This window comes from Pangasianodon hypophthalmus, chromosome 24 (genome assembly GCF_027358585.1).
Source record: "Pangasianodon hypophthalmus isolate fPanHyp1 chromosome 24, fPanHyp1.pri, whole genome shotgun sequence".
Lineage (NCBI taxonomy): Eukaryota > Metazoa > Chordata > Actinopteri > Siluriformes > Pangasiidae > Pangasianodon > Pangasianodon hypophthalmus.
In genome coordinates this window covers 20230689-20249797 of record NC_069733.1, presented here as the reverse complement: position 1 = coordinate 20249797, position 19109 = coordinate 20230689, and the positions used below count along the sequence as shown (strand labels likewise).

Sequence of the window (19109 nt, the reverse complement as noted above, 5' to 3'; positions counted from 1 at the left end):
CTACTGTGGAGTGTGACATCACAAATAAATTCAATGCTGAACCACACAACAGGAGCAAGTTCCATTTTTTGGCCTCCGCTAAAATGTTTCAAACAGATTAATACCGTATATTATGATCTATTCATTTATTTAGCACCGGCTCCGTGTTCTCCATGTTCTCTGTGTTCACTGTGTTCTCTGTGTTCTACATGTTCTACATGTTCTACATGTTCTCCGTGTTCTCCATGTTCACTGTGTTCTACATGTTCTCCATGTTCTCCGTGTTCTACATGCTCTACATGTTCTCCGTGTTCTACATGTTCTCCGTGTTCTACGTGTTCTCTGTGTTCTCCGTGTTCCCCGTGTTCTACATGTTCTACATGTTCTCCGTGTTCTACATGTTCTCCGTGTTCTACGTGTTCTCTGTGTTCTCCGTGTTCTCTGTGTTCTCCGTGTTCTCTGTGTTCTCTGTGTTCTACATGTTCTACATGTTCTCCGTGATCTCCATGTTCTCCGTGTTTGGGTTATTTTCTGGTTCTCCACACACTTGGTAAAGGTTTGTTTAACTTTTTCTGTCGCTGTATTTCTGATCAGAGTTTTATGAGGATGATTTCAGCCCTACATGCCCCTCAGACAAAGTTTTCTAGCTGGTTTGTTTAATTACGTGCAGTGTGAAAAACAGAAAAGGTTCAGACTCGACACATGGGCAATCTGCTCACACTCGAAATCCTGTAAACATACTCAGGCCTTAGATCCAGAAAAAGCGTGTGAGAGGAGTAATTTCGGTAACCAGGAACTCCATGCCATCAGGCAGGTTTTGGAGTGGCTGGTTGGAGGAAGCCCTGAATATTTTGTAGGACTTACAGATGGTTTGAGGATTCACTCCTCGCCAAGTCATGATCACTTTTTCTTCACTTTAACATCATTTTATCATAAACATAATTTATCCGGTTTGATCAATTCCAAGGTTCAGTCAAGAGACTGCACTCTCTTCCTACCCTGATGAATATCCTACCATAGCTCCTACAGCCTGCTGGTTCTCCCGTCCCACTGCAAACCTGTGATCATAAGCCCCGCCCCCAGACCAGCCCAGAATGCGGACTCAAGCTAAAAACTTCCTATAAGGCTCACGGGACATTTTCACACTCACTTCCACATTTTGGGCTCATTTATATATGTGTGTGTGTGTGAGTGTGTGTGTGTGTTACCTGTTTGTGTGTGTGTGTTACCTGTTTGCGTGTGTGTGTGTGAGTGTGTGTTACCTGTTTGTGTGTGTGTGTGTGTGTTACCTGTGTGTGTGTGTGTGTGTGTTACCTGTGTGTGTGTGTGTTACCTGTTTGTGTGTGTGTGTTACCTGTGTGTGTGTGTGTTACCTGTTTGTGTGTGTGTGTTACCTGTGTGTGTGTTACCTGTTTGTGTGTGTGTGTGTTACCTGTGTGTGTGTGTGTGTGTTACCTGTGTGTGTGTGTTACCTGTGTGTGTGTGTGTTACCTGTTTGTGTGTGTGTGTTACCTGTGTGTGTGGGTGTGTGTGTGTGTTACCTGTGTGTGTGTGTGTTACCTGTGTGTGTGTGTGTTACCTGTGTGTGTGTGTGTGTTACCTGTTTGTGTGTGTGTTACCTGTGTGTGTGTGTGTGTGTTAACTGTTTGTGTGTGTGTGTTACCTGTGTGTGTGTGTGTGTTACCTGTTTGTGTGTGTGTGTTACCTGTGTGTGTGTGTTACCTGTGTGTGTGTGTGTGTGTGTTACCTGTGTGTGTGTGTGTTACCTGTGTGTGTGTGTTACCTGTTTGTGTGTGTGTTACCTGTGTGTGTGTGTGTGTTACCTGTTTGTGTGTGTGTGTGTGTGTTTGTTACCTGTGTGTGTGTGTGTGTTACCTGTGTGTGTGTGTGTGTGTTACCTGTGTGTGTGTGTGTGTTACCTGTTTGTGTGTGTGTTACCTGTGTGTGTGTGTGTGTTACCTGTTTGTGTGTGTGTGTGTGTGTTTGTTACCTGTGTGTGTGTGTGTTACCTGTGTGTGTGTGTGTGTGTGTGTGTGTTACCTGTGTGTGTGTGTGTGTGTTACCTGTGTGTGTGTGTGTGTGTGTGTTACCTGTTTGTGTGTGTGTGTGTGTGTGTGTTACCTGTGTGTGTGTGTGTTACCTGTTTGTGTGTGTGCAGCAGGTCGTTAGCAGTAGCAGTGATATAAATGGCGTTATTGTGTTGTGCACTGAGTTGAAGGGACACAGAAAGAGAGCCGACGATCTGAACGATGAGATCAGAGACGCTGACTTTATCATCCAGCACCGTGATCGTCCTCTCAGCCAGGATCGAGTCCGACAGAGGAGAGATCACCTGCGAATAAAAATATATATAAAACATACAGTTATACTTCACATTAATGAATAAATAACACAAAAGAATGACAAGATCTCAAAAAGAGGTTCTCGGTACACGTGGCAGAAAGAACGCACAAATATTTACATCAGTGTCATTTTCCAAAGCAAACAAAGTTCAGATCAAATTCAGACGCCTGCTTTAGTGTCATCACAGGCGGAGTCTCAGACAGAGACGTGTCAATCAAGTGGGCTCATTAGAATATTAGGCCACGCCCTATTTACTGACACACATCTTTCTTATCTTTTTGATACAATAATCATTTTTAATACTCAATAATAAACAGTGATCATTTAAACACAGTGTAGAACACACACATGCAGATCAACTTCAAACAGATAAAAATAACACACACAACTAGACGTGTGTGTGTGTGGGGGGGGGGGGGGGGGGTTTGGGGGGGGCGGAGTACTACAGCTTTAATTGGTATTATCTCATTAACACTCGTTCAGGTGAGACATTCCTGTGCGACTGTGTCACTACAGCCCTGTGACTTCCTTCTTCAATCCCAAAATTCAAACTAATTTAAAACTAAATTAAAACTCTGAAACTCTTTCACTCTCCGAGCTGCTGAACCCCGAACACCGCAGAACATTTACGTTTTCTTCAGGACTCCTGACTAAATACTAATTAGGATGTTAAATTCTTCCGTCTGTAATGATCTCTAGCTCGTCTGTTAGCGTTAAACACTTTAAACGTGTAACAGTCTGGTGTGCGAAGAGGTGAAAGAGTCGAGCTGAAAGACGAGTGAAGCGAATATGAAGGTGTAGATTTATGCTAATTAGCTTCCTGTTTGTGAAAGTTGTGCTTGTTGGAGTTCAAAAAACAGACAATAACCTAGTTGCATAAGTATGTACACCCTTTTATCATGGGGCATGTGACTGCGCTCAGAATGAACCAATCACATGTGAGTGTGTGTGAGTGTGTGTGTGTGTGTGAGAGAGAGTGTTTGTGAGTATGTGTGTGTGTGTGTGTGAGAGTGTTTGTGAGTGTTTGTGTGAGTCTGAGAGTGTTTGCGAGTGTGTGTGTGTGTGTGTGTGTGAGTGTGAGAGCGTTTGTGCGTGTGTGTGTGTGCGTGTGTGTGTGCATGTGTGTGTGTGTGCATGTGTGTGTGTGTGTGTGTACCTGTATGGTGGTGATGCCCAGGTCCCTCCCCATTAACACTCTTCCATCTGTGAGTCGTGCAATTCGCTCGTCCTCCACCTTCAGGAAATCCAGTACCAGGTCTGTTATGTCTGCCGACCAATCAGAGCCCAGCATGTGGATGAGGTCATCAGCTGGGTCGCTCGGTTCTGCCACAAAGTGTGTGAGAACCCGAACAAGAGCGTACTGATACTGCAGCGTGCATCCTTTCCCTTTACGCTCATCATCATCATCATCCTCACTGTCCCGGGTCGGCCTGAAGGGGATTCAACATAAATACTCATATTCAACACCGACACACACATATTCAACACAGACACGCACACATTCAACACAGACACACACATATTCAACACCGACACGCACATATTCATCACCGACACGCACATATTCAACACAGACACGCACACATTCAACACAGACACACACACATTCAACACCGACACGCTCACATTCAACACCGACACGCTCACATTCAACACCGACGCGCACATATTCAACACCGACACGCACATATTCAACACAGACACGCACACATTCAACACAGACACACACATATTCAACACCGACACGCACATATTCAACACCGACACACACATATTCAACACAGACACGCACACATTCAACACCGACACGCACATATTCAACACAGACACGCACACATTCAACACCGACACACACATATTCAACACAGACACGCACACATTCAACACCGACACGCACATATTCGACACCGACACGCACATATTCCACACCGACGCGCACATATTCAACACCGACACGCACATATTCATCACCGACACGCACATATTCATCACCGACGCGCACATATTCAACACCGACACACACACATTCAACACCGACGCGCACACATTCAACACCGACACGCTCACATTCAACACCGACACGCTCACATTCAACACCGACGCGCACATATTCAACACCGACACACACATATTCAACACCGACACACACACATTCAACACCGACACACACATATTCAACACAGACACGCACACATTCAACACAGACACACACATATTCAACACCGACACACTCATATTCGACACCGACACACTCATATTCGACACCGACACGCACACATTCAACACAGACACGCACATATTCAACACCGACACGCACATATTCATCACCGACACGCACACATTCAACACCGACGCACACATATTCAACACCGACACACACATATTCATCACCGACACGCTCATATTCGACACCGACACACACATATTCGACACCGACACGCACATATTCCACACCGACACGCACATATTCATCACCGACACGCACATATTCATCACCGACACGCACATATTCATCACCGACACGCACATATTCATCACCGACACGCACATATTCGACACCGACACGCACATATTCCACACCGACACGCACATATTCAACACCGACACGCACATATTCATCACCGACGCGCACACATTCATCACCGACGCACACATATTCAACACCGACGCACACATATTCAACACCGACACGCTCATATTCGACACCGACACATACATATTCCACACCGACACGCACACATTCATCACCGACACGCACATATTCATCACCGACGCGCTCATATTCCACACCGACACACACATATTTAACACCGACACACACATATTCAACACCGACACGCTGATATTCAACACCGACACGCACATATTCATCACCGACACGCACATATTCATCACCGACACGCACATATTCGACACCGACACGCTCATATTCGACACCGACACGCTCATATTCGACACCGACACGCACATATTCAACACCGACACGCACATATTCATCACCGACACACACATATTCATCACCGACACGCACATATTCGACACCGACACACACATATTCAACACCGACACGCTCATATTCAACACCGACGCGCACATATTCATCACCGACACGCTCATATTCAACACCGACACGCACATATTCATCACCGACACGCTCATATTCATCACCGACACGCACATATTCCACACCGACACGCACATATTCCACACCGACACGCACATATTCCACACCGACACGCACATATTCATCACCGACACGCACATATTCAACACCGACACGCACATATTCCACACAGACACGCACATATTCATCACCGACACGCACATATTCCACACCGACACGCACATATTCCACACCGACACGCACATATTCATCACCGACACGCTCATATTCATCACCGACACGCACATATTCCACACCGACACGCACATATTCGACACCGACACGCACATATTCCACACCGACACGCACATATTCATCACCGACACGCACATATTCATCACCGACACGCTCATATTCAACACCGACACACACATATTCATCACCGACACGCACATATTCAACACCGACACACACATATTCATCACCGACACGCTCATATTCAACACCGACACGCACATATTCATCACCGACACGCTCATATTCATCACCGACACGCACATATTCCACACCGACACGCACATATTCCACACCGACACGCACATATTCATCACCGACACGCACATATTCGACACCGACACGCACATATTCGACACCGACACGCACATATTCCACACCGACACACACATATTCATCACCGACACGCTCATATTCAACACCGACACGCACATATTCATCACCGACACGCTCATATTCATCACCGACACGCACATATTCGACACCGACACACACATATTCATCACCGACACACACATATTCATCACCGACACGCTCATATTCAACACCGACACGCACATATTCATCACCGGCACGCTCATATTCCACACCGACACGCACATATTCATCACCGACACGCACATATTCATCACCGACACGCTCATATTCAACACCGACACACACATATTCATCACCGACACGCACATATTCCACACAGACAGGCACATATTCATCACCGACACGCACATATTCATCACCGACACGCTCATATTCCACACCGACACGCTCATATTCATCACCGACACGCACATATTCATCACCGACACACACATATTCATCACCGACACGCACATATTCGACACCGACACGCACATATTCGACACCGACACGCACATATTCATCACCGACACGCTCATATTCATCACCGACACGCACATATTCATCACCGACACACACATATTCATCACCGACACGCACATATTCGACACCGACACGCTCATATTCGACACCGACACACACATATTCATCACCGACACGCTCATATTCAACACCGACACGCACATATTCATCACCGACACGCTCGTATTCATCACCGACACGCACATATTCGACACCGACACACACATATTCATCACCGACACACACATATTCATCACCGACACGCTCATATTCATCACCGACACGCACATATTCATCACCGACACGCTCATATTCCACACCGACACACACATATTCATCACCGACACGCACATATTCATCACCGACACGCACATATTCATCACCGACACGCACATATTCATCACCGACACGCACATATTCCACACAGACACGCACATATTCATCACCGACACGCACATATTCATCACCGACACGCTCATATTCCACACCGACACGCTCATATTCATCACCGACACGCACATATTCATCACCGACACGCACATATTCGACACCGACACGCTCATATTCGACACCGACACTGATATTCGACACCGACGCACACATATTCCACACCGACGCGCTCATATTCGACACCGACACGCACATATTCCACACCGACACGCACACATTCATCACCGACACGCACATATTCATCACCGACGCGCTCATATTCCACACCGACACACACATATTTAACACCGACACACACATATTCAACACCGACACGCTGATATTCAACACCGACACGCACATATTCATCACCGACACGCACATATTCGACACCGACACGCTCATATTCGACACCGACACGCTCATATTCGACACCGACACGCACATATTCAACACCGACACACACATATTCGACACCGACACACACATATTCGACACCGACACGCACATATTCGACACCGACACGCTCATATTCGACACCGACGCGCACATATTCGACACCGACACGCACATATTCGACACCGACACGCTCATATTCGACACCGACACTGATATTCGACACCGACGCACACATATTCCACACAGACACGCACATATTCGACACCGACACACACATATTCATCACCGACACGCACATATTCGACACCGACACGCTCATATTCAACACCGACACGCACATATTCATCACCGACACGCACATATTCGACACCGACACGCTCATATTCGACACCGACACTGATATTCGACACCGACGCACACATATTCCACACAGACGCGCTCATGTTCAACACCGACACGCTCATATTCATCACCGACACGCACATATTCATCACCGACACGCACATATTCGACACCGACACGCTCATATTCGACACCGACACACACATATTCATCACCGACACGCACATATTCGACACCGACACACACATATTCAACACCGACACACACATATTCGACACCGACACGCTCATATTCGAAACCGACACGCACATATTCATCACCGGCACGCTCATATTCCACACCGACACGCACATATTCATCACCGACACGCACATATTCATCACCGACACGCTCATATTCGACACCGACACGCACATATTCGACACCGACACGCACATATTCCACACCGACACGCACATATTCGACACCGACACGCACATATTCGACACCGACACGCACATATTCGACACCGACACACACATATTCATCACCGACACGCTCATATTCGACACCGACACACACATATTCGACACCGACACGCTCATATTCGACACCGACACGCACATATTCCACACCGACACGCACATATTCATCACCGACACGCACATATTCATCACCGACACGCACATATTCATCACCGACACGCACATATTCATCACCGACACGCACATATTCGACACCGACACGCACATATTCCACACCGACACGCACATATTCAACACCGACACGCACATATTCAACACCGACACACACATATTCATCACCGACACGCTCATATTCAACACCGACACGCACATATTCATCACCGACACGCTCATATTCATCACCGACACGCACATATTCCACACCGACACGCACATATTCCACACAGACACGCACATATTCATCACCGACACGCACATATTCATTACCGACACGCACATATTCAACACCGACACGCACATATTCCACACCGACACGCACATATTCGACACCGACACGCACATATTCGACACCGACACGCACATATTCGACACCGACACACACATATTCATCACCGACACGCTCATATTCGACACCGACACACACATATTCGACACCGACACGCTCATATTCGACACCGACACACACATATTCATCACCGACACGCACATATTCATCACCGACACACACATATTCGACACCGACACGCACATATTCATCACCGACACGCTCATATTCCACACCGACACGCACATATTCGACACCGACACGCTCATATTCGACACCGACACGCTCATATTCGACACCGACACACACATATTCATCACCGACACGCACATATTCATCACCGACACACACATATTCGACACCGACACGCACATATTCATCACCGACACGCTCATATTCCACACCGACACGCACATATTCGACACCGACACGCTCATATTCGACACCGACACGCTCATATTCGACACCGACACGCTCATATTCGACACCGACACGCACATATTCGACACCGACACACACATATTCGACACCGACACGCTCATATTCGACACCGACACACACATATTCATCACCGACACGCTCATATTCGACACCGACACACACATATTCGACACCGACACGCTCATATTCGACACCGACACACACATATTCCACACCGACACGCACATATTCATCACCGACACGCACATATTCATCACCGACACGCACATATTCATCACCGACACGCACATATTCGACACCGACACGCACATATTCCACACCGACACGCACATATTCAACACCGACACGCACATATTCAACACCGACACACACATATTCATCACCGACACGCTCATATTCAACACCGACACGCACATATTCATCACCGACACGCTCATATTCATCACCGACACGCACATATTCCACACCGACACGCACATATTCGACACCGACACGCACATATTCCACACCGACACGCACATATTCATCACCGACACGCACATATTCAACACCGACACGCACATATTCCACACAGACACGCACATATTCATCACCGACACGCACATATTCGACACCGACACGCACATATTCCACACCGACACACACATATTCAACACCGACACGCACATATTCAACACCGACACACACATATTCATCACCGACACGCTCATATTCAACACCGACACGCACATATTCATCACCGACACGCTCATATTCATCACCGACACGCACATATTCCACACCGACACGCACATATTCCACACCGACACGCACATATTCATCACCGACACGCACATATTCGACACCGACACGCACATATTCCACACCGACACACACATATTCATCACCGACACGCTCATATTCGACACCGACACGCACATATTCATCACCGACACGCTCATATTCATCACCGACACGCACATATTCGACACCGACACACACATATTCATCACCGACACACACATATTCATCACCGACACGCTCATATTCAACACCGACACGCACATATTCATCACCGGCACGCTCATATTCCACACCGACACGCACATATTCATCACCGACACGCACATATTCATCACCGACACACACATATTCATCACCGGCACGCTCATATTCCACACCGACACGCACATATTCATCACCGGCACGCTCATATTCCACACCGACACGCACATATTCATCACCGACACGCACATATTCATCACCGACACACACATATTCATCACCGACACGCTCATATTCAACACCGACACACACATATTCATCACCGACACGCACATATTCATCACCGACACGCTCATATTCAACACCGACACGCTCATATTCCACACCGACACGCACATATTCATCACCGACACGCACATATTCATCACCGACACGCACATATTCGACACCGACACGCACATATTCGACACCGACACGCACATATTCATCACCGACACGCACATATTCAACACCGACACGCACATATTCAACACCGACGCGCACATATTCAACACCGACACACACATATTCATCACCGACACGCTCATATTCCACACCGACACGCACATATTCATCACCGACACGCACATATTCGACACCGACACACACATATTCATCACCGACACGCTCATATTCCACACCGACACGCACATATTCATCACCGACACGCTCATATTCCACACCGACACGCACATATTCATCACCGACACGCACATATTCGACACCGACACACACATATTCATCACCGACACGCTCATATTCCACACCGACACGCACATATTCATCACCGACACGCTCATATTCCACACCGACACACACATATTCATCACCGACACGCTCATATTCCACACCGACACGCACATATTCATCACCGACACGCACATATTCGACACCGACACGCACATATTCGACACCGACACGCACATATTCCACACCGACACGCACATATTCGACACCGACACGCACATATTCGACACCGACACGCACATATTCGACACCGACACGCACATATTCATCACCGACACGCTCATATTCGACACCGACACACACATAATCATCACCGACACGCTCATATTCCACACCGACACGCACATATTCATCACCGACACGCACATATTCATCACCGACACGCACATATTCATCACCGACACGCTCATATTCCACACCGACACGCACATATTCATCACCGACACGCACATATTCATCACCGACACGCACATATTCATCACCGACACGCACATATTCGACACCGACACGCACATATTCCACACCGACACGCACATATTCAACACCGACACGCACATATTCAACACCGACACACACATATTCGACACCGACACACACATATTCGACACCGACACGCACATATTCGACACCGACACGCTCATATTCGACACCGACGCGCACATATTCGACACCGACACGCACATATTCGACACCGACACGCTCATATTCGACACCGACACTGATATTCGACACCGACGCACACATATTCCACACCGACGCGCTCATGTTCAACACCGACACGCTCATATTCAACACCGACACGCACATATTCATCACCGACACGCACATATTCATCACCGACACGCACATATTCGACACCGACACGCTCATATTCGACACCGACACTGATATTCGACACCGACGCACACATATTCCACACAGACGCGCTCATGTTCAACACCGACACGCACATATTCGACACCGACACGCACATATTCGACACCGACACACACATATTCATCACCGACACGCACATATTCAACACCGACGCGCACATATTCAACACCGACGCGCACATATTCAACACCGACACACACATATTCATCACCGACACGCTCATATTCCACACCGACACGCACATATTCATCACCGACACGCACATATTCGACACCGACACGCACATATTCGACACCGACACGCACATATTCCACACCGACACGCACATATTCATCACCGACACGCTCATATTCCACACCGACACGCACATATTCATCACCGACACGCACATATTCAACACCGACACGCACATATTCCACACCGACACGCACATATTCATCACCGACACGCACATATTCGACACCGACACGCACATATTCCACACCGACACGCACATATTCATCACCGACACGCTCATATTCAACACCGACACGCACATATTCATCACCGGCACGCTCATATTCCACACCGACACACACATATTCATCACCGACACACACATATTCATCACCGACACGCACATATTCATCACCGACACGCACATATTCATCACCGACACGCACATATTCCACACCGACACGCACATATTCATCACCGACACGCTCATATTCCACACCGACACGCACATATTCATCACCGACACGCACATATTCATCACCGACGCGCTCATATTCCACACCGACACACACATATTTAACACCGACACACACATATTCAACACCGACACGCTGATATTCAACACCGACACGCACATATTCATCACCGACACGCACATATTCATCACCGACACGCACATATTCGACACCGACACGCTCATATTCGACACCGACACGCTCATATTCGACACCGACACGCACATATTCAACACCGACACGCACATATTCATCACCGACACACACATATTCATCACCGACACGCACATATTCGACACCGACACACACATATTCAACACCGACACGCTCATATTCAACACCGACGCGCACATATTCATCACCGACACGCTCATATTCAACACCGACACGCACATATTCATCACCGACACGCTCATATTCATCACCGACACGCACATATTCCACACCGACACGCACATATTCCACACCGACACACTCATATTCCACACCGACACGCACATATTCATCACCGACACGCACATATTCGACACCGACACGCACATATTCCACACCGACACGCACATATTCATCACCGACACGCACATATTCAACACCGACACGCACATATTCCACACAGACACGCACATATTCATCACCGACACGCACATATTCCACACCGACACGCACATATTCCACACCGACACGCACATATTCATCACCGACACGCTCATATTCATCACCGACACGCACATATTCCACACCGACACGCACATATTCGACACCGACACGCACATATTCCACACCGACACGCACATATTCATCACCGACACGCACATATTCATCACCGACACGCTCATATTCAACACCGACACGCACATATTCATCACCGACACGCACATATTCAACACCGACACACACATATTCATCACCGACACGCTCATATTCAACACCGACACGCACATATTCATCACCGACACGCTCATATTCATCACCGACACGCACATATTCCACACCGACACGCACATATTCCACACCGACACGCACATATTCATCACCGACACGCACATATTCGACACCGACACGCACATATTCGACACCGACACGCACATATTCCACACCGACACACACATATTCATCACCGACACGCTCATATTCAACACCGACACGCACATATTCATCACCGACACGCTCATATTCATCACCGACACGCACATATTCGACACCGACACACACATATTCATCACCGACACACACATATTCATCACCGACACGCTCATATTCAACACCGACACGCACATATTCATCACCGACACGCACATATTCGACACCGACACGCACATATTCCACACCGACACGCTCATATTCCACACCGACACGCACATATTCATCACCGACACGCACATATTCATCACCGACACGCTCATATTCAACACCGACACACACATATTCATCACCGACACGCACATATTCCACACAGACACGCACATATTCATCACCGACACGCACATATTCATCACCGACACGCTCATATTCCACACCGACACGCTCATATTCATCACCGACACGCACATATTCATCACCGACACACACATATTCATCACCGACACGCACATATTCGACACCGACACACACATATTCGACACCGACACGCACATATTCATCACCGACACGCTCATATTCATCACCGACACGCACATATTCATCACCGACACACACATATTCATCACCGACACGCACATATTCGACACCGACACGCTCATATTCGACACCGACACACACATATTCATCACCGACACGCTCATATTCAACACCGACACGCACATATTCATCACCGACACGCTCGTATTCATCACCGACACGCACATATTCGACACCGACACACACATATTCATCACCGACACACACATATTCATCACCGACACGCTCATATTCATCACCGACACGCACATATTCATCACCGACACGCTCATATTCCACACCGACACACACATATTCATCACCGACACGCACATATTCATCACCGACACGCACATATTCATCACCGACACGCACATATTCATCACCGACACGCACATATTCCACACAGACACGCACATATTCATCACCGACACGCACATATTCATCACCGACACGCTCATATTCCACACCGACACGCTCATATTCATCACCGACACGCACATATTCATCACCGACACACACATATTCATCACCGACACGCACATATTCGACACCGACACGCTCATATTCGACACCGACACGCTGATATTCAACACCGACACGCACATATTCATCACCGACACGCACATATTCGACACCGACACGCTCATATTCGACACCGACACGCTCATATTCGACACCGACACGCACATATTCGACACCGACACACACATATTCGACACCGACACACACATATTCGACACCGACACGCACATATTCGACACCGACACGCTCATATTCGACACCGACACACACATATTCATCACCGACACGCTCATATTCAACACCGACACGCACATATTCATCACCGACACGCTCGTATTCATCACCGACACGCACATATTCGACACCGACACACACATATTCATCACCGACACACACATATTCATCACCGACACGCTCATATTCATCACCGACACGCACATATTCATCACCGACACGCTCATATTCCACACCGACACACACATATTCATCACCGACACGCACATATTCATCACCGACACGCACATATTCATCACCGACACGCACATATTCATCACCGACACGCACATATTCCACACAGACACGCACATATTCATCACCGACACGCACATATTCATCACCGACACGCTCATATTCCACACCGACACGCTCATATTCATCACCGACACGCACATATTCATCACCGACACACACATATTCATCACCGACACACACATATTTAACACCGACACACACATATTCAACACCGACACGCTGATATTCAACACCGACACGCACATATTCATCACCGACACGCACATATTCGACACCGACACGCTCATATTCGACACCGACACGCTCATATTCGACACCGACACGCACATATTCGACACCGACACACACATATTCGACACCGACACACACATATTCGACACCGACACGCACATATTCGACACCGACACGCTCATATTCGACACCGACGCGCACATATTCGACACCGACACGCACATATTCGACACCGACACGCTCATATTCGACACCGACACTGATATTCGACACCGACGCACACATATTCCACACAGACACGCACATATTCGACACCGACACACACATATTCATCACCGACACGCACATATTCGACACCGACACGCTCATATTCAACACCGACACGCACATATTCATCACCGACACGCACATATTCGACACCGACACGCTCATATTCGACACCGACACTGATATTCGACACCGACGCACACATATTCCACACAGACGCGCTCATGTTCAACACCGACACGCACATATTCATCACCGACACGCACATATTCATCACCGACACGCACATATTCGACACCGACACGCTCATATTCGACACCGACACACACATATTCATCACCGACACGCACATATTCGACACCGACACACACATATTCAACACCGACACACACATATTCGACACCGACACGCTCATATTCAACACCGACACGCACATATTCCACACCGACGCACACATATTCATCACCGACACGCACATATTCCACACAGACGCGCTCATATTCAACACCGACACGCACATATTCATCACCGACACGCTCATATTCGACACCGACACACACATATTCATCACCGACACGCACATATTCGACACCGACACACACATATTCAACACCGACACACACATATTCGACACCGACACGCTCATATTCAACACCGACACGCACATATTCCACACCGACGCACACATATTCATCACCGACACGCACATATTCCACACAGACGCGCTCATATTCAACACCGACACGCACATATTCATCACCGACACGCACATATTCATCACCGACACGCACATATTCGACACCGACACGCTCATATTCGACACCGACACACACATATTCATCACCGACACGCACATATTCGACACCGACACACACATATTCGACACCGACACACACATATTCGACACCGACACACACATATTCGACACCGACACGCTCATATTCGAAACCGACACGCACATATTCATCACCGGCACGCTCATATTCCACACCGACACGCACATATTCATCACCGACACGCACATATTCATCACCGACACGCTCATATTCGACACCGACACGCACATATTCGACACCGACACGCACATATTCCACACCGACACGCACATATTCGACACCGACACGCACATATTCGACACCGACACGCACATATTCGACACCGACACACACATATTCATCACCGACACGCTCATATTCGACACCGACACACACATATTCGACACCGACACGCTCATATTCGACACCGACACGCACATATTCCACACCGACACGCACATATTCATCACCGACACGCACATATTCATCACCGACACGCACATATTCATCACCGACACGCACATATTCATCACCGACACGCACATATTCGACACCGACACGCACATATTCCACACCGACACGCACATATTCAACACCGACACGCACATATTCAACACCGACACACACATATTCATCACCGACACGCTCATATTCAACACCGACACGCACATATTCATCACCGACACGCTCATATTCATCACCGACACGCACATATTCCACACCGACACGCACATATTCCACACAGACACGCACATATTCATCACCGACACGCACATATTCATCACCGACACGCACATATTCAACACCGACACGCACATATTCCACACCGACACGCACATATTCGACACCGACACGCACATATTCGACACCGACACGCACATATTCGACACCGACACACACATATTCATCACCGACACGCTCATATTCGACACCGACACACACATATTCGACACCGACACGCTCATATTCGACACCGACACGCACATATTCCACACCGACACGCACATATTCATCACCGACACACACATATTCATCACCGACACGCACATATTCATCACCGACACGCACATATTCGACACCGACACGCACATATTCCACACCGACACACACATATTCAACACCGACACGCACATATTCAACACCGACACACACATATTCAACACCGACACGCTCATATTCAACACCGACACGCACATATTCATCACCGACACGCTCATATTCATCACCGACACGCACATATTCCACACCGACACGCACATATTCGACACCGACACGCACATATTCCACACCGACACGCACATATTCATCACCGACACGCACATATTCAACACCGACACGCACATATTCCACACAGACACGCACATATTCATCACCGACACGCACATATTCAACACCGACACGCACATATTCCACACAGACACGCACATATTCATCACCGACACGCACATATTCGACACCGACACGCACATATTCCACACCGACACACACATATTCAACACCGACACGCACATATTCAACACCGACACACACATATTCATCACCGACACGCTCATATTCAACACCGACACGCACATATTCATCACCGACACGCTCATATTCATCACCGACACGCACATATTCCACACCGACACACACATATTCCACACCGACACGCACATATTCATCACCGACACGCACATATTCGACACCGACACGCACATATTCCACACCGACACACACATATTCATCACCGACACGCTCATATTCGACACCGACACGCACATATTCATCACCGACACGCTCATATTCATCACCGACACGCACATATTCGACACCGACACACACATATTCATCACCGACACACACATATTCATCACCGACACGCTCATATTCAACACCGACACGCACATATTCATCACCGGCACGCTCATATTCCACACCGACACGCACATATTCATCACCGACACGCACATATTCATCACCGACACGCACATATTCATCACCGACACGCACATATTCATCACCGACACGCTCATATTCATCACCGACACGCACATATTCATCACCGACACGCACATATTCATCACCGACACGCTCATATTCAACACCGACACGCTCATATTCCACACCGACACGCACATATTCATCACCGACACACACATATTCATCACCGACACGCTCATATTCCACACCGACACACACATATTCATCACCGACACGCACATATTCATCACCGACACGCACATATTCGACACCGACACGCACATATTCGACACCGACACGCACATATTCATCACCGACACGCACATATTCAACACCGACACGCACATATTCAACACCGACGCGCACATATTCAACACCGACACACACATATTCATCACCGACACACACATATTCATCACCGACACGCTCATATTCCACACCGACACGCACATATTCATCACCGACACGCACATATTCGACACCGACACACACATATTCATCACCGACACGCTCATATTCCACACCGAC

The 19109-nt window shown here is 48.0% G+C and overlaps 1 protein-coding gene across 1 annotated transcript in view; it reads right to left on the bottom strand.

Moving 5' to 3' along the window:
- The window catches only part of si:dkey-215k6.1 (transmembrane protein 132C), a 157036-nt gene that overhangs the window by 5438 nt on the left and 132489 nt on the right, over positions 1-19109 (bottom strand). Inside the window, exons 8-9 of the mRNA XM_053228728.1 lie at positions 3479-3752; positions 2120-2311 (exon numbers count right to left, since the gene is read on the bottom strand). Coding sequence (XP_053084703.1) covers positions 2120-2311; positions 3479-3752 — 466 coding nt within the window. The remainder of the gene's footprint in view (positions 1-2119; positions 2312-3478; positions 3753-19109) is intronic.